Source organism: Candoia aspera, chromosome 3 (genome assembly GCF_035149785.1).
Source record: "Candoia aspera isolate rCanAsp1 chromosome 3, rCanAsp1.hap2, whole genome shotgun sequence".
NCBI lineage: Eukaryota > Metazoa > Chordata > Lepidosauria > Squamata > Boidae > Candoia > Candoia aspera.
In genome coordinates this window covers 36,355,500-36,381,379 of record NC_086155.1, presented here as the reverse complement: position 1 = coordinate 36,381,379, position 25,880 = coordinate 36,355,500, and the positions used below count along the sequence as shown (strand labels likewise).

The following is a 25,880-nucleotide window of genomic DNA, read 5'->3' as shown; positions in this document are numbered from 1 at the left end:
GAATGGAAGATTTCTGGGCCAGGACAGGAAGAATTTTCCTAATGGACTTGTATAATGCCTTTTGGTCTAGTTTAGAGTAACAGAGCATTACATATATAAATAAAAAGGTACAGGGCATTGAAAACTGCCATGCATTCTCTTCTAATTATTTTCTATGTCAAACATGTTAATATGGTAAGGGAAAGCTAAGAAAACATCTGTCATTAATGCACACACCGTGTATTCAGTTTTCAAAAGAATTTAATAAATAATGAGGATTCATTTATTTACTTGTATAAACTATAAATATATCATAGAGTCCTCATAACTTAAAATAATTTACAGGCTGAGGTAGGGGGCTGGGAGAAAGTGGGTACTGGAGCAATTTATTTATTTATTTATTTATTCAATTTATATAGCCGCCCATCTCAAACCAGTGACTCTGGGCGGCAATGGTCGATCAGAGGTTCTCAGTTTTTCTACTGATTACGCAGACACAGGCAGTGTCAATCCGAATGAAGCGCCAGGATGCCTGATTGCCTTCCATGGTTAATGCCTTGACAAATGTGTGTGTTGTGGTGCAATAAGAATTCCAATGCCTGGCATCAATGCCTCTGCACCCACTTGGTACTGGTTTTGGATCTCTGCACTTGGTCTCAAAAAAGTACTGCTTGTAGGCATTGTTATTAAGGTTTACATCCACCATCACAGTCACCTGTTTGCCTTTGATGTCCGTTGCTGTGGTTTTGTTGGCAACCCAGACACTGATGCTGTCACACACAGAATACTCCCCTCGGTTATGTACAGGATGAGTTGCACGTTTGGCCCGGGTATTCCTATTAAGAGAGTCTGCACTGTCCAGGAACTCCACACTTTGTCCATCTCTTGACAAAGGTGGGGGCTGAGTGCTGAACAGAACACGAGGTGACTGGAACCGCCTCTTCTGAAAAAGCTTTGGATCCACAATGATGTTTGCTGCTGACCCGGCTTCTTGATCTTCTGCCTTCCTAGGAGCAGGATGGTTCTGATCTCTGTGTTGAGATGTTTTCAGAACATGGTGAGTTTTAGTCCAGCTGGTTTCAGAAAGGTCAGACGTTGCAGGGGAGCCCAGTGGGGCATTATCTTCAGATTTTGGTGCTGCCCATATGCCAATCAGAAATGCTATAATCAGAGTGTAGCACAGCATGGACATTACGCTATGCACCTAGGAGAGATCAAACCAAGAATGTTACTGTGAGGAAAGACAACATACAAAAACATCCATTCCAAGATGAGTAGAGATGTGCTGATACAGCAACACCAGTGAAAATGTACAGTTAAGACATTTCATCTTCTTACGTGGCCCAGCCATGTGGATACCAGATGTTGCTTTTCTCTTTCCCATTGCAGAAATAATTATTCAAGTAGCAAGTCTGCTTAATAAATTGTGGACGCTTGGAAATACTACTAGGGTTACTGTTAATTCCTGAAGTAGTAGAAGATAACAAACTGAGCAGTGTTCTGGGTTTATTAATAGGCAGAGCAGATCCTGGCAAGAATCTCCATGAGCTAAACTGGAAATTCTACCGTAAGAACCATGTAAAAAGGAAAAGGAGCTGAAATATACTTTTTCTTGCATCTAGATTGCCATGAGCCACACATTCACAAAAAGAGGAAGAAAGGTCAGCACATAGATATTGCCAAACTAGACACAGGTACCTGAATGGGCTGTGGAAGAATAATTTCTTCTAAGCTGCACCTAGTTCAGTTTCTTAAAAGCTGCTCAGATTGTAAGATAGTAAAATGCTACTTTTGCTACTGAACTAAAAGCTATTATGCAAGTCCTGACCTGAAGTTATTAGTTGTGGAATTGCCAGTTTCCCCAGAGAATTATCAGTACAATAGACCTTGAGACAGAGTCCAACACCCAGCTAAGTCTGCTTAGATTCATTGACTTTAAGGGGTTTAAGTACATTCAATCCCATGTTGGATTGTGGCCATAGTTTAAATTGAGTAAAAGTTCTGAAAACAGATTCCTTTTTCTCTTGCACTGAGTAGACAAAAGCCTAAAACCTCTTAGAGGGGAATGATTCAGACTTTAGTTCCGCCATCTGTTACGAAACCCTTCAAGACAAAGGCCAATCACTATTGTGAAGACTCTCTGACAAACCATACATCCTCTTGTTCAATGCAGTTATACTTTGCTACAGCCAATAATTTGTGTCAAATTCCCTTTTTTCCAGAATTCTTTGGATAATTTATACTTTGAGGTATACCCATAGATAATTTATATTCCTAATGGATAATAGGTTTAATAGATCATAGATAATCTTAGGATACTCATCAATTAGAATGGTTGCTAAGGTTGCAGATTCTATGCAAAGTATTTGCTAACATCACAAAAAAGGAAAATGCCAAGAGGCAATCTAGCCAACTTTTGAGGTATAATATCTCAGCTTGCAAGAATACATACAGCCAGTAGATGGCAGAAGAAGGTTTGAGTTTTATCTTGTTACTGCCATCTAATGTCCATTTTGATTTATGCAGCCCATATACAGTAGCTGCGGGTCAAACAGCTGAGCTGCTGAGCTTGCCGATTGGAAAGTCGGCGGTTCGAATCCGCATGACGTGGTGAGCTCCTGTTGCTAGTCCCAGCTCCTGCCAACCTAGCAGTTCGAAAACATGCAAATGTGAGTAGATTAATAGGTACCGCTTTGGCGGGCAGGTAATGGCATTCCGTGTAGTCATGCTGGCCACATGACCACGGAAGTGTCTACAGACAAACGCCGGCTCTTCGGCTTTGAAACAGAGATGAGCACCACCCCCTAGAGTTGGACACGACTGGACTTAATGTCAAGGAAAACCTTACCCCTATCCACCTTCGCCATTCTGACCCCACTACAAAAGCTGGAGAGAAACAGAGCTAGATGCTCATGCTGGAAGAGGAACATTAGTTCCAAACCAAATCATGTTACAGCTCAGAGAGGCACCAGATGCTTTAATTTCTCAGATTTATTTGTTGCACTGGGGCCATGGCAGCAATTCAGAACATGCCAAATTAGTTTTCTGATGTCAACAGACACACTAATGAAAAAAGTTTGCGCAACAAAATTGAAAGACAGTATAGGCACACCCTGAAATAATTCTACACCAGTATTGCTGACGTATAAGTCCCTTGTAGTCCCTTGTAGATTCATCACTCTATACTAAATAGGAAAGAGAGGTTAGGTATGATAATAAAATGCTATCTAACAGTGAGGAGGGGACGTTTAACATATAGCAACATTCAAATAAGGATTTTTGAGATTTTTGACTCAACAATTTTAATTGGATCTTTTTGTTCAGAATTAGATTAGCAAGAAATTTAAAAGAAAGAATTAAAAGCAAGGAGATAATGGAGAATTTGAATATGTAAAGGTAAATAATACATATTCAAACAAGACTAGGTTCTGTGAAATACTTATGATGTACAGCCTTTAAGAAAGGAGACTGGATAGTCTGTCTATTCAGAATCTGGAAAATACTTTAGCTTCTCAGTAGGAAATTTTATAAATATTCACAAAGCATGTTACATGCAGCTATATACTCAGGCAGAAGTGCAAGCTTAGTCAAGGAAGATTTTCACAATAGTTGAAACATTAATAATGCTACTGCTGTCTTAACAGGGAGAAAATATAGTGACAGGTGCAAATGTCAACTGGTTCGGCAACCATTAAAATAATAATTAGTAAGTTGTCTCTGCATATGAGTGACCCTGGTTGTCCCAAGATATTTTGTTGTCTGACACAGAATGGTGGTCTGCATCCACTTCAAGGAAATTCTTAATTCCTGACAGAATCAAAGAGCCAAGATCCTTTTCTCTGTATTTTCTTCTCTTTCACTCAATCTCTGCCTAATTTTTCCCACTATTTTTGCATAGCTTAGCCCAAATCAGTTTCAGTATCAAATACTTAGGTTATTAAAATAGTAACTAGTTTGGTAGCAATGCATTCATCCATGTTCTCTTTTCTAAAAATTCAAGGGCACGCATATAATTCACTGAATCAGCCTACCAAACCCTTTTAACATTTTTAGATTTGCTATCAATTTTTTAAAATAATTCTTATTAAAGAAATTTTTAACAAAGTAAAAACCATAAGAGAAGATAAGGCTAATAAAGAATAATAATAAATAGTGAAAAAAGAAAAAAGAAAAAGAACAGAAAAACTAAGAAAAAGAAAAGAAAGATTATAAAGAAGGAGCTTCCAAGCTCTTTGACAGCGGTTACAGATGCATTTTTACTTTGCCCTCTAAGGTTACATCATAATTTCCTTCTTTCCATAAGCTACCCTTTCTAATCTTCAAACCCATAAATCACAAGTTTCTCTTTTTTCAGCGAAAAGGCCATAAGGTGTTCCCAATCATTGATAAATGTAGTGGTTGATATTTTTCTAATCAAGTCCATTTTGCCATCTCTGCTAATTCTGTCATCTTCACCAACCATTCCTCCATTGTGGGTATTTCAGAGTCTTTCCATTTTTGTGCATATACAGTAGTCTCACAGCACTAATCATATATAAAAATAATCTTCACTGGCTCTTTTCTAATTGACTGTCTGTTAATCCCAGCAAGAAAAATTCTGGTTTCAGTTGAATGTTGATTTTTAAAATTCTTCGGGTATTTGAACCCAGAAATTTCTGGTTTTTTTACAAGTCCACCACGCATGATAAAATGACCCTTCATTGTGTCCACATTTCCAACATAAATTTGAAGAACCTTTATATATTCTAGACAATTTTTCTGGGGTCATATACCAATGGTACATCATTTTTTAAAAATTCTCTTTTAGGTTATAACATAATGTAAATTTCAATCTTTTTATTCACATATTTTCCCACTGTTTCATCAGTACATTGTGTCCAAAGTTCATAGCCCATTTTATCACACAGTGTTTCACTTGTTCTTCTTCCTTTTCAAATTTCAATAAAGTTTATTCATTTTAGCAATTACATGTTTGTCATTTGTACATAATTCAACTTCGAATTCTGTCTTCTGTTGCTCAATTCCAAATGTGCTATTATCTGTCTTAAATCTTTCTCTTAACTGTGCATACGAAAACCATTGAAAACTAAATTCCTTTGCAGCCAATTGTTTCTCCATGTTCCTGTTCTAACAACTCTCCATGAGTTAACCATTTTTCTTTACCTATACTTTCTTTCCTGAAAAATGCTTCTGAGACCCATAAAGGCATTTTCGGGCACAGCCTTGGTTTATATTTGTTCCGTATTGTCAATATGGCACTTCTAATATAATTATTCTTAAAGTCTACTTTAACCTTAATTTTATTATACCATAGAAAACCATGCCATCTGAGCCTCAGATCGTGCTCTTCTAATTCTAACATTCTTTTGTTTCTCAGCAGAATCCACTCTTTCATCCAGACTAAGCAGCAGGCTGTAGCTATCAATCAAATTATTAAAAATCATTTAATGATGTATATATCCTTTACCTTAATCAAATGACCCTTTTGGACTAATTATAATAATAAAATCATATAAATGCAAACCTGTCAGTATAATTGGTATTCTGTTATAACAAGGTGACTGTGAGCAGACAAAAGAAGACAATAGTTATCTCATACAAATAAATATAGAGGAACTTTGCAACTCAAATGATACACTAAGGAAAGGTTAAATACAAAACATGAGAAACAAAACAAAATGAAACTTTCCATATTGTTAAAGGTATTATACAACAAACACAACATATTTTTTTCCTAGTAGCACAGTGTCAAATAACTAATGCGGGGGAAAACAATTTATTTCCTCAACCCCACAGTGAAACTAATGGCTCTACAGTTCTGTAACATCAAATTATTAAAAGAAAAGAATCTGAATTTTTATAAATTCAGAACACTTCAGCAAATTATAACCTGGCTTTATGTTTGCTTTTTCAAAAGTTTCACTGAATGCACAATTTATTTAAAAAACAAAGGGACATGTCCAGAGTCAGTTTTTAAGATTAAACTCACAATAAGACTTTTTTAAAAACCCAAAAATCATTTGCATGCCCCCAAACTAAAGGTAGTTAAAATTAATGGAGGCAACATTCAGGCAATAATTGTGCCACAAACAGGAACTATAAAATGCCCACAAAGTGTGCTACAGGCAAGACCTGTGAAACTGTCTGGTGGAATCTGCTACATAAAGGAATTAAGCATGTTGAAAACATCCAAAGAACAATCAATCAATCCTTGTCACCATTTATTAACTCAGATATATCCCACCATTCCTCAAAGAGTTCAAGATGATGTATAAGGGATTTTCCCTTAATCATTGTTACATCTGCCATATTGAGATACAAGTTGGACTGAGATAATAATTGACTTTAAGCCACCTGCTGAATTCCATATCAAGTGGGATATGCCAGAATCTTCCTGGACTCATGCCATCACTTTAACCAAGATTCCCCTAAAGTAAGATTTTGGTGTTGGAGACAATCAAGCCTAAAATGCATCAGTTTTGAATCCCAGACTTGGACTATAACTGAACCACACACTCTACTCCTTCAAGAGAGACAGGAGATGTAGTTGGCTATTTTAAACTTTGTGCTCTGCTTCTGTTTCTTGGCTATAATCCCTATCTTATGTCGGAAATTAACAAAAATTGCCTACTGGTGGTGAACAGTCCAGAAATTTTGTGGTGATGACCTTTCTTCTTCCCAAGCTCAGGGTCTTGCCACTGATCTCACTTTGTATCTCTGGAGTGTCCTGACAAGCAGGAACCACGCCGAGACGAGGAATAGGTCTCTAGTGTTTTATTACTGGTACAGTAGACAGAAAATCCTAACAAACTGAAGAAGTGTGGGAAAACCCATACAGATAAACCCCAAAAGTCAAGGCGGGTCTGTTCTGTGTCTCTTTGAATGACAGCTCAAAGTCTCTCTACTATGCATGCGTTTTCCCCCCTGGATAGGGGTCCCTTCCTGCTCACCATCAGTGCTCATGAAAGAAGCACTGTAGAGGTCACAGGAGATTCTCAGGTCCTCTCTCCATTTTTAAGGTTGGAAAGGGGGGCGTGGCTAGCCACTGACAAGGATGGCATGCTGAGTTTTCCGCTCTTCCCCCGTTCTAGCTGTTTTCTTTAATATAGCCAGTTTACCTTTTAAAACAGACATCTGATATGGAGGTAATTGGACAATTAATAAAACAACTTACAGAATGGGACAAACATACTGTGGGAGTATCTAAAGACTTGGCAGGCATGTCTGAGCAAATGAAGCAAATGGCATTAAGGAAATGTCACAGCAAATAGCAGATATCACTCAGGTAGCCAGCAAAGCTTATGATATGGCTACAAATAACACTCTTGAGATAGGCAAGGCTCAAACGAGTATTTCTGAAATAAAGATTGAGTTGGCAGATTTGCAGGATCATAGCAGGAGAAATAATTTAAGGATCAAAGGAGTGTCCAAGAAAACCGGAATAACCAATTTGACTACTTATCTCAAAAATTAATGCCCTGAGCTCTGATATGAATTTATCAGATAAAAATATTGAACGTGCTGACCGGGTTTACTCTCCTAGGAATACACAGAAATGTAGAGACATTTTGCTCAGATTTGTATATTCAGATATAAAAGATAAAATTATAAGAAAAGCACCATCCCATTTAATGTCTGGAGAATAAATATTATCAAGCAACACAGATAGGGCATATGATTCCATTTATTATAGAAGACTCTTCTAAACAATGGATTCAAATTGAAACTATGTTAGAGTCAAGTATGTTTATAAGTCAGTGGTTTTTTTCACCCAAAACATTTTTCTAGACTAAAACAGATTGAAAATGTTTTTACTAAAACAATGTTCAAATTTGGAAGAATAAATACACAGTTTTGATAAAGGATATTTCTCCTTTGATAACATATTTTGATCAGGATAATTATTACGGTTTGGCTAAAATGAAATCTTTGACAGCATATAATCTTTATAGACTTAAAAGGTTTTTATAATAATGGTGAATCTCTCAGTAAAGATCAGATAGAGCAACGAATAGGTGATAAGCTACTATAGCTTTTTTGGTATCAACTCAAATCTCTTTTGGGCAATAGAAATATTAGAGCTTCAGCAACACGGCCTTATACTAATTTTGAGAATTTAATACTTCATTATTTAGAACAACCAAAAGGAACAATTTCATAGGTTATTACTGCAATCAGAAATAGGAGATCTACCATATGGATTAAAGGAAGCTTGGGATACTGATCTTGGTAATGCTAAACAGGAGACAAATTGGCAGCAGTTATGGAAACGGGGTGAATTCACTTCAGCTTCAATGCAAGAACTGCAGTGGAAGATTATACATCATTGGCATTAGACTCCTGTTAGACTGGCATGCATATATCAACATTATTCTTCCAAATGCTGGAGAGGTTGTCTCAAAAAAGAGCCATTTTTTTCATTTGTGGTGGTCATGTGATAAAGTTATATCCTTTTGGTGAAAAATGTTTGGAGAGATAGGTATTACCACTGAACAAAGAACTGAATGCTCTTGTAAGTTAGGCTTATTGCATTTATTTACTGGACCAAATCATAAGCTTAAAAATAAAGAACCAATTATCTATTTAATTTTAGCAGCCAAAACAGTAATTGGGCAACACTGGAAAACTCTAGGTAATATAACAATTGAGTTGTGGATTAGCAAGGCCTCTACAATTGCCACATTAGAAAAAATCACAGATAAAGTTAAAGTAATAAGACTTTAGAAGCAGGAACCTCAATTTTATCAAATTTGGTTGGATTCTATGGTTTACCTTAATAGCAATAGATTATAATTTGGTATACTCTTTATATATTGTAAATTTTCACATGTACACATGTATCTGTATGGTAAATTTAAACATTACACATATATCTGTATTTTTATTCACATTGTAGTAAATTATTTTTGTATTTTGTGCATCTTTTTTTTTTCTTTATATGTATCTTAGATTTATGTAGTTACAGGATATTTCTTGAAATAAAATTTTTAAAAAAATCTCTAACGTTGGAAGGGCAGAGGCAGGTCCTTTCCAGTGCAGGTTGGGGAATAGGTACCTCCTCTGTCAAAGAACTGTGGGAAGGAACAGGGATTTGCCAAGCGTAGAGCATCTGTCAGGGGCAGAGGAATGGCCTCCCATCTCGAGACCTGGAAAAGGGGAATGACCAAGCCCTGCCCCTATAGATGACAAGGTTAAATTGGTCAGTAACTTAAAACAACAACAACAAAACTTGTATCTATTCACAGTCCTCATTAATATCAAAGGCTCCCTTAAAATAAATACAGCTTTAAGACTTGGATCCTTTCCCTAGACAAGGAGTTAAGTAGAGAGGAATACCAAACAGCAAGAGGATCAATCAATCAATCATTTATTGTGGTCTTAGACAAATACAAGGATGATGCTCTGTGAAAGTATACATAATCTATCTTAAAATGTTAGCAACCTAAAATAAAATTAAGTTAGAAGTTAAAATAAAGTTAAAATACATTTATAAAACTACCTAGCTAAACTCTATGGTTGCAATCTAAAGTGAAGCTTATACTAGATGATAATATAGTCACTAAGATTATGTTAAATATAAAATGTAAGTATTTAAAATTATAACTATGTTAATATATAAAAATTTAAATGGATTACTGTTACATAAGGTACATTACAAAAATTAGCCCATCAGGGTCTGGCGAATCTTCATTGCTGCTGCGCAGAACCTGGCTACCTGCACGGTGACAATAGGTGACATCTATAAGCAGCATTTGAGTATCGTCTGAATCTGGGCGACCAGGACATTTGCTAATCAGAGGTAAAATGAATTTGGTTTGGAGATCTCTGTAAAAGATGCAGTGAAGAAGGAGGTGGTCTGTGGTTTCCATCTCTCTGGAGTCACAAGGACAGAGCCTTACAACCAATGGTACTTTTTTGTATTTGCCATCCAGTACCGCAGAGGGGAGAGCATGGCATTGAGCTGGAGAAAAGGCTTTCTTGTGGTTGGGCGTTTTGAGCTGCATGAGGTAACTGGCGGCAATGACAATATATTTATTATGCACTGGTGGATCCTTTTCGGCCCCCTCTATTATGTGCTTTTCCGGTCACTTTGGGAGTCACATTATTATTATAGTCTATGGCTAACGAGGTATTTAGCTGTGGGTCAAACACCATTTTCTGGAAATGTTGGCACAGCGGACTGAATAGATTCTGTACTGAAGCCAGTTCTCTCCTTTCTTCTGGGTCATCCAATAGCAAAGATTACTATTGAAAACTCAGATGGCAAATCTAGTCTTTTGCAGCAGAATGGGAAGCTTATTCACTGATGCCTTTTTCTATGATCTATTTCCTTCTTCTAGTTCATTTCTCTATGTATTCCATTTGTCTTCCTGCCTTCCACCATTGTTTTCCTTGCTTTTCCTTCTCCGTCTATTGTCCCATGAGCTTCTTTGTGCCCATTTCCTCCTGTTTTGGCTTCCTGAGTCCATTGAAATAGGCCCTCTTTATCAGTTCACACAACTTTTTTAATCTCAGCAAATGTGCAGCTCCCATCAGTGGTACCCTGCTCCATCAGGACAGGGCAATAGCCTCCAATGGAGTTCGTTCCACCAGAATGAGGTTTATTTAAGCTGTGCAGCAGAATATTTTTGAAGAAAGTTGCAAAGGCAACTATGCTTATATCATAATGGACTGATGTCTTGATTAATTATATATACAGAACTAAGACAACTAGAAAAGCTGATTAAGATAAGAATGAGCCATACTGTGTCTTCAGTCTTGATGTCTCAATATGTTCCACTTTTGCATAAATAACCAATTTTTATGCATTGGTATATTCTTTCTCCTTCCTTGCCACAGTTTGGAATTCTAGGCTAGCAATATATTGGCAGTCACTAACATCAGGTTATTGATCAGACAGTTGCTCCATCATCAAAATCTTTACTGCAATCAGATATGAAAATGAGATTGAGTAAAACTGCTTGCAGTGGATACTATATTGAAGCAGAAATGTTGATTTTAACTATAGTTCCAAATTTTAAATCTTTTCAAGCAACAGCTTCCAAAGTTTAAAGGGGACATGGGAACAACTCCTGAATATTGTGTCTTAAATTTCCATATAATCAACATGTGGACAATTTTTTTCCTAAATTACAGACTTGCAGGTATGGAATATCTTACGACCTACCGTAATAACTGGGGGAAAAAAAAACAAGTAGCAGAAAATCAAACTAATTATCTGATCTACTTCCTTGTATGCAAACCTTGGATGTGTTGATGTACTACATGACTGCTAACCGTATTTATTTTCTTTAGATTTAGGCTCCTGGGTTTTGCACCATTTGAACTTATTTTTAAACACGCAGTTTAAGAACAGGTGATGGTTCACACTTTAACACCCCAACAAACAAACACCCACAAAATCTTCCAAAATGCTACTAAATCTCTAACTCTCAACCTGTATCTAACACTTTAGCTTCAGAAAATAAAGACTGCATGCTTTGTTCTTCCTTTGCTCTGATCTCTGCATTAACACATTCCATAACTGGGAGGAGGGAGGGAAGCTAAACCATGATTCCCAAATGTCTTGCTCTGTTCCAGAAGAGTTCAGTTATTGAAAGCAATCTCCATAACAAAAGGTATTTGGCCATTCTGCATGGGCCTTTGAGAGGACTCCAACAGTCCTACTAGTTCTATTAAACCCTGTCCAAATATAAATCTTATTATCAGGAATTACAGAGTTGGAAAGGATCCCAAAAGGATCCCTAGCCAATCCCAATCCCTTAACAATATATTGTATTTCATTATATTGTAATCTATGTCCTGCAGTACAGCCTTTGTTAATCATTTTTTTTGTTCCACACATGCCAAAATTCAAGAGTTCTCATCTTCCCACAAAATGCAAAATGTACTGGATTACATTTGTGTAGGAGTATCCTATTAAAATAATATTTTTGCCATAAAATCTACCACTTTAAGCATTGTTAATCACAAAGCTACTAGCATTGGCTTATGCCAAAAATAATTGAATAGCATTTCCAAGCACTGCCATCCTAAGAAAACAGTCTCTGGCAATTTGTTTTAACAAGAAAAAAGTTCCCATTTCAGCAGTATCTTTAATGTTCTTTTCTTCTGTATTTTCTGGATACTGTAACAAGGATAAATCCAGTAAATGAAGCTCTGTCAAGCAAATGAAATTAAGGACAGTATCTGTCAGTATTTTCTTTGTCTATCCAAGTTTCAGGGATTGACATCATATACCAAAATGAAAACTTTATTTGCAAGTTGTCAATCCAGATCTAAATTTATTTTCCCCCTTCCTATTTGAACTAGATGAAACCTATTCATATTAATAGTAAGCAGCCAAATTTATGCTTCTTGCTCATGTATGATACCATTGATGTCCAAACTAGACAATTTTTTCAGTAGAGTGGGGGAGAAGAGCTGTCTCCTCAAGAACAATATAATTAGAAATAAAAATCCTATTCCAGTTATAAAATATGATTCAATAATTATTATTGCACTACACAAAAAGGCCAATGCTAGTATCCAAAATCAATATAATCAATATAATCCCATTGCCACGGGATGAGGTATCATCAGTACACTGATGATACTCAACTATAAATCTCCATTCTGGGTGACATAAGTGAGCCTGTGGCCACTTTCTTTCGGTGCCTGGAGGCTGTGGGGGTCTGGATGGGGAACAACAGGCTTCAGCTGAACCCTGGTAACATGGAGGGGCTGTGGGTTAGGGCTCCTGGGTACCCAGGAACTTACCATCTTTGGTTCTGGATGGGATGGCACCACCTCAGACAGACCCGGTGTGGAACCTGGGGGTCCTCCTGGACTCGCGACTCCTGCTCAAAGAGCAGGTGGCAGTCGTGGCCAGGGGAGACTTTGTAAAACTTCGTGTTGTGCACCAGCTCCACCCCTTCCTGGATCGGGAGTCCCTCCAAAGAGTCATTCATGCCCTGGTCACCTCCCGTATAGACTACTGTAATGTGCTCTACATGGGGCTACCCTTGAAGAGTATCTGGAAGCTACAGCTGGTCAGAATGCGGTTGTGTGAGCAGTCTTGGGAGCCCCAAGGAGGGCATATATAACACCATTGCTGCGCGAACTGCATTAGGTACCAGTTTGCTTCTGGGTCCAATTCAAGGTATTGGTTATCACCTTTAAAGTCCTACATAGCATGGGTCCAGACTCCCTGAGGAACCACCTCACCCCTGCTACATCGACCCATCCCACCTGGTCAGGCAGGGAGGGCATGCTACAGACCCTGTCCATGAGGGACTGCCGATTGGCAGGGTCCAGGAGGAGGGCTTTCTCTGCTGTGGCACCTGCCCTGTGGAACAGCTTACCCCCAGAGGTAAAACAGGCCCCCACTCTCCCTCGCTTGGGATGGGAGGGGGGATAGCCATTCATGGGCGTGGCTGGTACTGGGATCATGCCAAGTATAAGATCCTATTGCCATCTTGAATTTTATATTATATATATTTTTATTTTTATATTTTTATTGGTATTTATGTATTTGTATTGATTTTATATTGTACTGTTTTTATTGATTGTTATTTTATTATCTGTAAGCCACCCAGAGTCATTGCATACGAGATGGCCAGCAGAGAAATTTGATAAATAAATAAATAAGCACTTAAAATTTCTAATATTCACATCAATAATATTTTAGAAACTTTAATTACAACTTATTATTATACATTATAAATATTACCCTAGAATACCAGTAACAAATACATGCTTTTCCTGGGAAAAGTAGATGGTTTTGTTTCTATTATGGTGGGATCCAGTTTCTTTGACAGAGTGACTCGGAAGACTTAGAAATATGTAAGGTTGAGAATTAGTCTTTATTCCCAGCACTGCAGCTCTCTTGCAACATAACTTGTTTACCATCATTGGTTATCTGATTAAAACAGCTTTCACATACTTCCAAGGATCTACCAGCTCTCTAGAACTCTGTTTGGATACATATCAAGATTTTGAAAACTTCGGAGACTTCTGATGGGGACATGGCTGACTGAGCAGCTGTTTGCGAGCTTCGCAGACAGAACTGACAGTGGAGGCTTTTTTTTTTTGTGCTTTGGCAGGCTTTTTCTCTGAAGCCCAAGAGTGCTTTCATGATAAAGAAAATGCTCAGAATCATCCGATCTGCTCTCTAAAACGTTGTCTTGCAGCCAGAGAATCGCAAACAGTGTTAGCGACAATCTGATAAGAGATGATGGGAGGCGGGAATGTCACCATTTCCAAAAAACTTATATTTTTTTAAGTTTATGTACCCCAAGAGAGGCTTTCAACAGAAAGAAGAAGTGGACTCTCTTGGTGCTTATCGTTACTTCTGGATTAATTTTTAAATTTTTTCTTTAAGTTTTGGCTTGTTTTCCTATTTAAATATTAAGGAGAACTGAGAATAAATAATTGCCTCCCTGCTATTACTTTTGTATTGAATTTGAAGGATTTAATAGTTTCCTACATGTTGAATTTGCTGTTTTGAATCTCCAGCCTTCTGTTCACTTTCCCTGAGAGCTGCTTGTTAGCACTCTCTCTTGTCACAATTTCATTCGGAAACTTTCCACTAACTCATTAACTCCTATCTGCATGAGTCAAATATCTAGGGGGTACCATAATCTACTGCCTGAAACCTGGAGGATTTCAAGGAGATTTTCTCAGAATTCTGTTGTGAGCTTAAGCAGACCTACAAACAGATCTTGTCAGATTCCTGTCAAGCTATTTTGCAGGATATTTGGGACATTGTGGAAAATATCTGCTTTAAAATGTGTCATCTGGATGAGAATGTTATGGAAGAAGCTGAAGATTTTAACAAAGATAGAGATGTTTCTACTGACAGTGAGACTGAAGTCTTTGTTGAAATGCCAAGCAAAGAATTCATTCTGGTGCTGAAGGGGTTAAAGGGACAGCCTGAATTGCAAATCACAAACAAAGTTGTTTTTCTGAGAGAAAGTTATGGGAAAGAAGAAGCCCTGTTCTGTGGAAGATTCTTTCCTGAGAAGTCTGAGTTTTTAAGTGGGGCAGTTGGGCTGTTTGATTTCTGTATGAAAAATGCCTTGTGTGTAACATGGAGATATGTAAATGTCTTGGTACATTTCAAACTGGGCTAAAAATTTAAAATGTTCAATTGGATTGATAATGAGGCTTTTATGATTTCATTTTTCTTTAATGATTTGGATTAAGACTTACTGGATTCTTTTTAAGATTTGTTTAATTTTTAAGATTTATAAGGTATCTATAAGGTATAATAATAATTGTTTGGTTTTTCATTTAATAGGGTAACGATTGTTGTATTATTAATTTTAAAAGTAGACAATTTATATGTTTTTAAAATTTGATTTTCATTATAGTGGACAGAAATATAAAGAATAGTGGTAGGAAGGAAATAAATAAATGTTTTTTGGGGTGGAGGGAAGTTGATTTAGAGATTTATATACCTTTTTTAATATATGGGGAAGGAGCAATTGCATTTAGTGATTTATATATGTGCTAAAGGGATGCGGTGGCGCTGCGGGTTAAACCGCTGAGCTGCTGAGCTTGCTGATTGGAAGGTCGGCGGTTCGAATCCACATGACGGGGTGAGCTCCTGTTGCTAGTCCCAGCTCCTGCCAACCTAGCAGTTCGAAAACATGCAAATGTGAGTAGATTAATAGGTACCGCTTTGGCGGGCAGGTAACGGCATTCCGTGTAGTCATGCTGGCCACATGACCATGGAAGTGTCTACGGACAAACACCGGCTCTTCGGCTTTGAAACGGAGATGAGCACCACCCCCTAGAGTCGGACACGACTGGACTTAATGTCAAGGGAAACCTTTACCTTTACTATATGTGCTAATGGAATGATTTATAGAAATAATGTGATCTTGGTTTGATATAGAGTAAGGAATTGATTATGGAAATTGTTGTATATTCTTGTTGTTGAAAGTCAGAAGCCATCTCTTTATATAATCTTTGAAACTTCTTTTTCTTTTGTTTCACACTTTTTTAGTTTTTTAGTTTTTTTCTTTTTGTAGTTTTTTTCTTTTTTGTAGTTTTTATCTTTGTTTCAAACTTAATAAAACTCTTATTAAATAAAAGATTTTGAAAACTTCAAAATATTCTCCTAAACCTATGCAATTTTTACTGAAAAATTACTTAGCAGTAGTTAGTCAGACGCTAACATAACAAAGAGTCAAATACTATTAACTTCTGCAAAACATTAGCTGGATTACTTATGTCAATCAGAGGTTGTGTCTGATATCTTGCAGTGGTTGTGTCTATTTAAAACAAATGTTTATCCTGAAAAATTCCATAACACTGAAAAATTCATCCCTTTATGAACTAGGATTGGACAATTCATATTCTTGATCTTTGCAGATGAATTCCTAGGCAAATTTGAGAAAGTTTTGAGTCACAGCAGATAATGTCACTTTTAAGATTTAAAATAACAATTTATATCTCTGAAACACAGATTTTTGCCTTGGTGAAACCCTTCCTGCAGCTATAATCAGAAAATTCAATGTGAAACATCAGTCTGAATTTACTACAAAGGGATTGCTATATAACTACCTGTATAATGTTAACTTTGTCTGACATTGAAAGCTAAGCAGGGTCTGGCCTGGTTAAGACTTTGATGAGAGACTACAAGCAAATTCCAGGGCCGTAGGACAGACTGGGAAGTTAAGAAACCTCCTGAAGAAGAAAATGGCAAATCACTTCCATGCTATTTCCCAGAAAACTAGATGGACCTTTCCACAGTCATTTAGAATCAAATTCAGTTCAAAAAAGACTCTGCATCGAAAACAGCCAGATGAAACAGAATTCTGGTAGATTAAAAAAAAAGTTCAGTCACTGTTATTTCTCAAATTTTCCAGTGACAACTGTTGCAATATTACATACTGTAGCTATAATTTCAATGCCGTAAAAATACTGCTTATCCTTGCAATTGTCTTAAATTTCAATATTACAAATATTTCTGCACGTCTAAAAGCAGACTTCACCAGAGTGGTTCACGTCAAATGCATTGGACTTTAACTCCCATATCCTGGAGAATTATTTGAATTGAACTAAGTTGGCAAAAGTTGTTTGAGCTTCCCATGTAGTTCTCAGATTTTGTATAGTGATGTTATTGGATGATATAATCAAACTCTTGATTTTCTGAAATAAATGGTTATTCATATTGCTAACATGAACGTAACAGAAGACTTGCTCACATCCACTTTACATTCCCTTTTCTTTTTATGGTTTTTGGAACAAACTGTTACTTTTAAATATAATTTTGATATACACTAAAAGATCAGCTCATATTATCACATCACATTGTGTGCCTAAGGCTACACCAGATGAGGCAAGGATAATTGTTAGAGAAGAGCTGGCCCTTTATACACATGATACAAAGGCTGTACTTTCCTCATAACGTTTTCAAAAAGGACTCAGTATCTGCTGTATTCAGTAGACTTACAGTTTTGAGCCTGTATTCTTGTAGTTATTGTTTAGGGCAGTTTACCCCAATGTTGTTCAATTAACCTGTGTTGGACTATAACTCCCCTCATTCCCAGGAGATAGAGAGTAGGTTGCAGAAAGCCGGTTTGTGAAGTTATTTTAGATTGGGATGTAGTGACTCTGGTACAGGGTTGTTGGTTTTAATTTTTTGGTAAAAGCTGTCTTGAGCCCAAGACATTTTATGCCCAGGCAAACATGCCTTTCATTATTCCATGAACAGAAGACAAGCAATAATGGTCTAATGCAAAGGAAGTGAATAGGATCCTTAACTTAGACTTCCAGCATCTCACTCCTGCCCCTCCCCAAGCCTCTGTCAACTGTGACCACTGCTTGATTCTGCCTAATATTAGGATCAGTTTGGCCTGAGCTTTGAAGAGGCAGTATATAAATATTTTAATTAAATGAAATATACTACTAGTATAATATACCACAAGTATCCTACCCTAGATTTAGATAATATAGAACTATAGTGCTTTTGATATCTGACAAAATGCCAATGACAGGGATGGCTATAATAAAGGCTGGGCTATCAAAGAGAGGTTTCAGCTCATCAAGGGTTTTATTAACTCAGTAGCAAAGGTCAGGGGGAGAGATGAAAACCTGCTATCCTAAATTTCCTTGATACACATATAATTACATACAAAAACCCTCACAATCTTCTAGGGTTTCATTTTTCTGGTTCCATTTGACCATGACATCTTGAACAAAGAACAACTCTCTAGCCAGGGAACTGGCTTAGGGTTAACAAGAGCGCCATAGATCCCATTTGCCCTGAGAGATGCAATTTATTTGAGTAAGAGAATCCTTGAGATTAAGGGCAGATTTCTTCCCCCCCCCACACCTATAGAATGAAGGAAACCAGGCACTCTTTCCCTCACCACTAACTCCATGCAATTTAGACATTTAAGACTAAAAAAAAAAACATGAATTCAAACAATTCCAAGCAGAAATTGGAAGTTGTCTCCACCCCCACTCGCAGCAATTATTTTCTTTCAGTTATAACCAATACTTAGATATTGACTTTTGAGAAGAAAAATCATCTTAATTTCTTAATAAAGAGTGATACCTCAAAAACCGCCAGATGAAAAACAGAATTCTGGTAGATTAAAAAAAAGTTCAGTTGGAAGTTTGGCTTTGGTTTCATGTTATCATCACTAGCTTATTAATGATGTAGTTAATTCCAAACTTCTCTCTCTAAGAATCAGTATTGGATACTTGATATATCATTTTATAATACAGATTTGGATTATACTTTTTTGGATTTTCCTTCTGTGGAAAGTCTGTAATACGTATTAGAGCTGTGCAAACATGTCCTTTTGAAATTATCCATTCTTTTTGTAGGCAGAGAAATTGGGGAATCATTTCATGGAATTTCTTCAAGTAAAAGAAAAATTCTCACCAATCTCTCAAATATGAGGGCCACCATAGCAATATTAAGAGGATAGGATATTTTGTTTTCTATAGGACTATTGTAACAATGTTTTGGCAACCTAGCCACCATTTTGTATCCTCTGCAATTCCTTATGTTTGTTTGGGGTCATAGTGAGAGAAAATGGCAGCTTCTAATAAAGAATGGTGGTGAATATTTTTATTTATTTATTTCTCAAATTTGTACTACTGCCCATCTCCCCCCAAGAGGGACTCTGAGCGGTTTACAATAAATTAATCCATTAAACATTAAAAACAGTAATCATAATAGAGCTTAAAATACAATACAATACAATATAAATTAAAAAAAAATCCAGATGGCTATAAAGATCATGAATATAAGGAGAGCAATCTAAGATGCCAGCCATCCCCAAGAATGACTACCCCCCTCCCCACCCCAAGCACGGTGGCAGAGCCAGGTCTTCAGGGACTTCCGGAAGGTCAGGGGGGATGGAGCTTGCCTGACCTCTGGTGGCAGAATGTTCCAGAGGGCGGGTGCCACTGCAGAAAAGGCCCATTTCCTAGACCCCACAAAATGGAATTCTTTCACTGACGGGGTCCATAACATGCCCTCTCTGCATGAACAGCTCATGGCCGTCCATATTCTGGACCAGCTGTAGCTTATTACATATATATATATATATATATAATATAATATAATATAATATAATATAATATATTATTATATAATATATTATATATATTATTAGCGTTTTTCCTGCCCTATGGCAGGGTCCGCTTGTTGGCATAGTATATGTGTGTGTGTGTGTGTGTGTGTGTATGTATATAATATGAATATTAGAATATTCAGATAAATTCTACAAAGGGCTGCTTTCTTTTTGGGGGTGGGTGAAATGTAAGGCAAAAAACAATCAGAAATTTTCTCAGAAAAAATCTTTGAAAAATAATGGGTCACTATTTTCATTTCTCAAAAGCAATTGGAAGACAATCTGCAATTGACTTCTGCCAACCTCAAAATACTGAGACCAAGAACCAAGGACTTCATGTAATCACTGTCTTTCCCCAAGCTCCCAAGTCCTAGAGCAACAAAAATCCTTTTATTCCATTCCATACAGAAAGGAAACTAAAAAAAAACAAAACAAAAACACAACCTTGACCCCCAGCCGCCAACAGCTGCATCCTTACTTCGTGTTACTAAGGACATCGGTACCTGGCTGTATGCAAAATAAATAAAAGGAAAAGAAATCCAGGAAGTCTCTGTGAAAGGGAGATGAAAACCCATTAAGCTGCTTCTCCCTTTAGAAAAATCTGATAGGGTCAGGAGCTGGGAGGTGAGGTGAGGAAAGAGTTCCTGCAAATGGAGAAACAGAACACCCACAAGCTCCACAGAGCAGCAACATTTTACAAAGAGGTAGTATTAGTCTAGATTTAAACACACCGCAATGGAGCACAGCCAGCTTTTGAACACATCTGGCAATGGGGAATTGCAAAGCTTGAGAGCTGGTGTTGACCTGCTGCAGAGTCCTCATGTGGGAGAGCCTGGCTCAGCCCCAAATCCTGTTGCTTTAGTGTTGCTGCGAAAAAGCCATCTCAGTTATGGATTAATTACAAAGCAATACTTCTTAACAGTTAAAAGTAATCACATGGACAGGAATATAACATTTTTAGTTATCATTCTGAATGTAATGTATTTTGCTTCTCTTAAGTTTTCTTCAGATATCTGGCCGCAGACTAAAGCATTCACAGGCAGTGATTCCTAACTCACCTTCATTACTGCAACCACAGATTCTTGTTTTGCTATATGATTGTGTGATACTGAAGATACCATAATACAGTGTGACAAAAAACACTGGTTTAGTGTGCAACTGGATGCACATTTAAATGGGTGCAGATTCTGCCTATATCACTATAGATGTGATAAAAACTTGAATTGGAATTCTAACATGCCTAGAGCTCAGTCAGGGATTCAGAGTGACAGCAGTACTATCACCACAGATCTAAGTGTGATGATTGCCTGGCACAGGAATGTAATCCTGCGCTTTATATAGCTTCCTCATTGGCTAGAATCACCAGGTGAAAGCAGAATTTTTTAAAAATTGTATCAGAGTAGGAAAAGAAGGAAACAATGAAAAAGACACTGGTACTGTTTGGTGGTTGCTTATGCATCTCTTAAAAATGGTCAGAAATTAAAAAAAAACGTAATGTCATTTTAATGGATTATCTATCATGAGGATTTTTTTCCTCGTTTCTAGCTGGAAAAATCATGGAGGCCTACGTTTTAGCCCACACATATGAATACAACCTATTTCAAAGGAATTTTTTAATGGTTGATTATGTGATATGCATGCTGATAAAGTACAAAATCCTAGGCCAACATGAGGCCTAAAATATTTCCATTGATCCTCTAATAAAGAGAAAATGTGCTGTATTAGTTAGTCATAATTTTTACTTGGTCTCATTGTAATGTATTTGGCCTACATTTTCCTTGTGGTCTGCAGTTTGCTTTTCGAGTTCTTACCCTCCTTGGTCTCCTGCTCTGTAAAGTAGGTGTGTTCATTGCTTTCTCATGGCTTCTAATACAAAACGTGAAGACAATACATTTAAAACCTTAATGTGCCATCAGTAATTAAAGGCATACTGTTGGATTGTGTGGCTTTCAGTAGAAAATCAGTCCAAACTTTGAGTTTATGTAAGGACATTCATGAAACCTTTGGGCAGTTGACGACATAGTCCATAATAGGACTAAGTGGCACCAATGAGTATCTGGTAAGTTTTTATTAGAAACAAATGGCAAAGCTGATTCCAAGAGCATCAATATTTTTTAAAATGTTGTATAATGTACTATCAATTCTTTCCTGCTTCCATTTAACAATAATAAGAATGGATAAGCTTATTGGGGGTTAGAATCTGCAAATTTATCATTATTTTTTTTAAAAAAACAGAATGTTATAGAGTGTTGGCCGTGCAATTCCAGAACAGTTGATTCTTTGCACCTTTTATCCTGTTAACCCCAAACCAGACATAGATCTCTAAAATTTGGAACTCCTTAAATAGTATTTTTTTCCCCATTTGGCCTTTGTAGTCTCAAGGACCACAGTCAAATTATCAAAAATGTCTGCCATTATTTTGCTATTTAGAATATAGCTAAGAATTTCTACCAGGGCAGGGATGGGTGATTGCTTTTGGCCAGGTAATGCACTTGCTTTTCAATTTATTTTGGCAGGAAGCCACAATGCATGTACAGTATATGTATCTGTTGTTGTTGTAAGATCACTGGGAAATGGAACTGAAATTGTTTGGAGTGGTGGCAGTAGAAAGGACATAAGGGACCGCATGGCTACATTAAGCTTCCTGATTTCACACTAGGCACAGCAATATACCTTGGCATTTCATGTAGTCAACCTTGTGTTCAGGGACTTGTTTACAGTATAAACTTCACCAGCATTACACAGCTAGGTAAGTATTTACTGAAAGGGTTAAGATTACAACAAGAGAATTCCAGTGAGTATTTTCAAATGAGAAACCTATATATAGATAATTTATGGTAGCCAAACCTTTGTCTATTTTACTCTTGCTCTAATGGCTGGTTCTACCTCACCACCTTTAGCCTTACCTAAACCTTGCAAAATCAGTCAAAATAGTTTTCACGGAATTTCAGTAGCGCAATTTGGAGTACTCTGTGGGTTATATAATGGGGCCTGGGGACATCATTCATATTCTTCACCTGAAGGGAAGCCCTTTTCTATGGGGATCTTTTTCAAATCACACTTCTGCCATGGAATCATCAATATTTCTAAGGTAGCTATCATGATCCAGCCTCATATGAAAGCTTTAAATCATTAAGGGATGTAAAGCATGCAGACAACAAAATGCAAATATTCAAGATAAATAATTTCAGTTTTCTAAATCCACAAAATGTGTTTTGAGTTTATGAAATGTTAAGTAACTAGCCAACACTGAATGATCAGGAAAAGATATGCAGGACCAGACCTGATTTGTCCTTGGATGGGAGAACACAAAGAAATACCAGGACTGTAAGGCATATATGTTTTGAATTAGAAAGTCAAAAATATGCTGGAAGATGGCAATGGAAAACCATTTCTAGTTTTTTTTTTTTTTGCCAAGAACACTACATAGGCAGGATAGAAAATAAATAAACCAATAAATAAAATATGTAAATTGGACATACTGTGAACTCTACAATTAATGCTATCTTCAGGCAGTGTTTGGACAAAAAGTCTTACTAAATTAAATAGATTCCAGATATTTTATTCCTAGGAACTGCAGCCAACAACACAATAACAAACCCATAGATAATGCTTATTTAACATTATGGGCTATTAATTGAGTACTAAAGCATCTGCTTATAATTCTCTTGGATGAGTGTTGGGGAAAAGCTGCTTATTTGCTTTTGATGAAAGAACCACAACTGACATTATTAGTAATGGATTTCTAAAGATTAATAATGGCTTGGTTAAGTACACTATCAAGGATGCTGACAGATATATATAGATGTTTACACAGCTGTATTTCTTTTATACCTCCCAGAGGTTGGTAACAGATATATGCTACTATCTCAGAACAATGGTTTATCTTGCAGAGTAGAATTATCTATTGGTGATGCATTTTTTAAAAAGCAGATACTGAACTACAGTTGTCCACTAGAGCCAAACTATTATCTTGTCCCTTAAAACTAAAATAGGAGGCCTAAAGAGAAGTGGTGATCAGGATGGAAAAAGAGGTGATAGGATCTGATCTCCACTTCTCTTTAGGTCTCCTATTTTAGTTTAGGGATGAATAGGTGATAGGGTAAATCACAGTCCTGATAATCCCCCCTACTACTGCTATTTTACGCTGGGAAGAAATTAAAATGTTAACTCCAACTAAATGACAACACCAATGTGACTTTGGCTTATTTTGAAAAAAGTAAAAAAAATGAAATTTTGAATTTGAAAATTTTGGATTTGAATTTGAAAAAATTTGAACGAAGTAAAAATTTTGAACAAAGTAAAAAATGCTTGGATGGGAGATTACCAGTAAATCCCAAGAATGTAAGTCTGAGTGGGAATCTAATAACATATCAAGAAGACTTTACCTTACCTTTTTTACAATGCTAAATTCTGAGTGTTCATTCCTGGGATTATTTTATGAGATTAATTTTTTATGAGGTCACCTTTCATATTTACTGCATGCATGTACTTTTTATATGTCCAACAACTGTCTCCAATCTAATACTCCTCCTGATTCAAGACTACAAAGTCCAACATTTGCAGCCACCACAGCTATTGATTAAAGAGAGGTCCAGAATGTCAACATGTTCTCTCTCCTGAAGGATTTGTAGCACCCCTTCCAAAATGTATGCTGGAGAGCATATTTTCTACTACTCACCCATGCTAAAAGTCACTTTAAAAAGAACAATTAAAAGCAAACTAAAAGCAAATGATAAGCCATCTTCTTATCTATATAGGGTTTCTAAATTTAATTTTTATATTTAATTAAAAATAATTTAAAAGTAATATTGGGAAATATCAGTCTGTGAATTAGCCATAGGTGAAACTGATATGGTCCAGAACTGGACACCATCTGCTTATCCATTCCTTGTGATCTTTGATGGCAAATTTAGTCAATATGATTAATAAAGCACTGCCTTCATTGTAATGACCTACATTTGCTCTTAATTATTTCAATAATACACTTTTCATTATCACTGGCTACATATCTTTGTGAGATTTTGACTCTTAATTATCTGGGACCATTGTTTGACATCGAGAGGAAACACAAATTAGTAGCAAAGTTGAGAAGAGAAGTCTGAAAAATAGTAAAATAAATGTGTTTGGGTGCCTGAAATTACTGTTTAACCCAGAGGACATTTGCATTCTTACACCAGCACAAATGTTTTCCATGCATTGTGATAAGTCAAGACAAATGTATGCCCCTCAAATCCAAGCATATTGCCTCAATATGCAAATTACAGAAGTAAATATCACTGCAAACACCTGGGTAACATACGGCTGGCAATTTTACCCCTTTCTCCTTGTAAACAGCACTGCATACATTAGGCATTCCTTCTTTTCCCTCTTTTTAGGTGAGATAATTTTATCTTCCTTCTAAAGTTAACATTTTTAATACAAAATTTAAAAGGCCTCATATTTTGCAGAGGGTTTTTTTTGGGGGGGTACAGCTTTGCAGCTCAAGCTGCACAGCTACATTTGCATAGTTGTACTGAGATATGCAATATCCTGCTTATTTATCTGCCTGAGGCTTCTAAAATTAAGTATTTCTACACAGGAATATTTTATAAGGGCAGAACTACAGAGAACAAGGGCGGATGCATTTTCTGTTTTATAGGATGCTGGGTGTGGATAATTGAGATATGAAGCTATCTACCTATTCAGTTTTAGCACCCAGGCCAATCTACAGTAACTACAGTTTATGGCATTGTTGACTCTGTTTCTAAAAATCAGATTAAAATTTATGATGCAAGCATTGCTGGGATTTTGGTGGCATTGGGAGCCAAGTTTGTCTGGTGAGAAAAAGGGAAACACCCTTGAAGATACAGTTACAAAACTGGATGTATCTCAAAAGGTGAGCAGAATGTTGAACCTGATGACCTCTACCCTGTGGAAATTTGCAAGGGAGAAGCAAACACAGACTTTCAGTTCTTATTAATAATGCCTTTCAATTTGATAATTGGCGTGGATTCTTTTATCTTTGGACTAAAAGTTGAACATGTAAATAATATGAAAATAAACAAACTGAAAAATTCCATATGTTTCTAAGTACCACAGCAGTTAGTGTCAACCCATCTCTTTTAGGCCACATCATTCTCTGAAGTGTTGGCCACAGAGCTCTGTATTGTTGCTTTGACAATTCTAAGTGCTAACAGGGTGACACAGCGACTGCTGAGTTATGCTGACATATGAGATAATTTAATCCAAATTAGATACTGAAGACAAAAATGATCTCAGAACAGTTTTAAAATTAGCACTGTGGAAACCAAGCATTCCTATGACCTGTGGCAAGTGGCT

General features: G+C 36.7%; 1 protein-coding gene across 1 annotated transcript; it reads right to left on the bottom strand.

Annotated features, from left to right (window-relative positions):
* Positions 1-232: 232 nt before the first annotated feature.
* Positions 233-1,474, bottom strand: NGF (nerve growth factor). Its single transcript, XM_063300073.1, has one exon. It carries the CDS (start codon positions 1,169-1,171, stop codon positions 440-442), a length of 732 nt encoding a protein of 243 aa, XP_063156143.1. The 5' UTR covers positions 1,172-1,474; the 3' UTR covers positions 233-439.
* Positions 1,475-25,880: the final 24,406 nt, after the last annotated feature.

Coding starts and splice junctions, on each gene's coding strand:
- NGF (XM_063300073.1), bottom strand. CDS start 1,171: ATGTCCATGCTGTGCTACACTCTGATTATAGCATTTCTGATTGGCATA.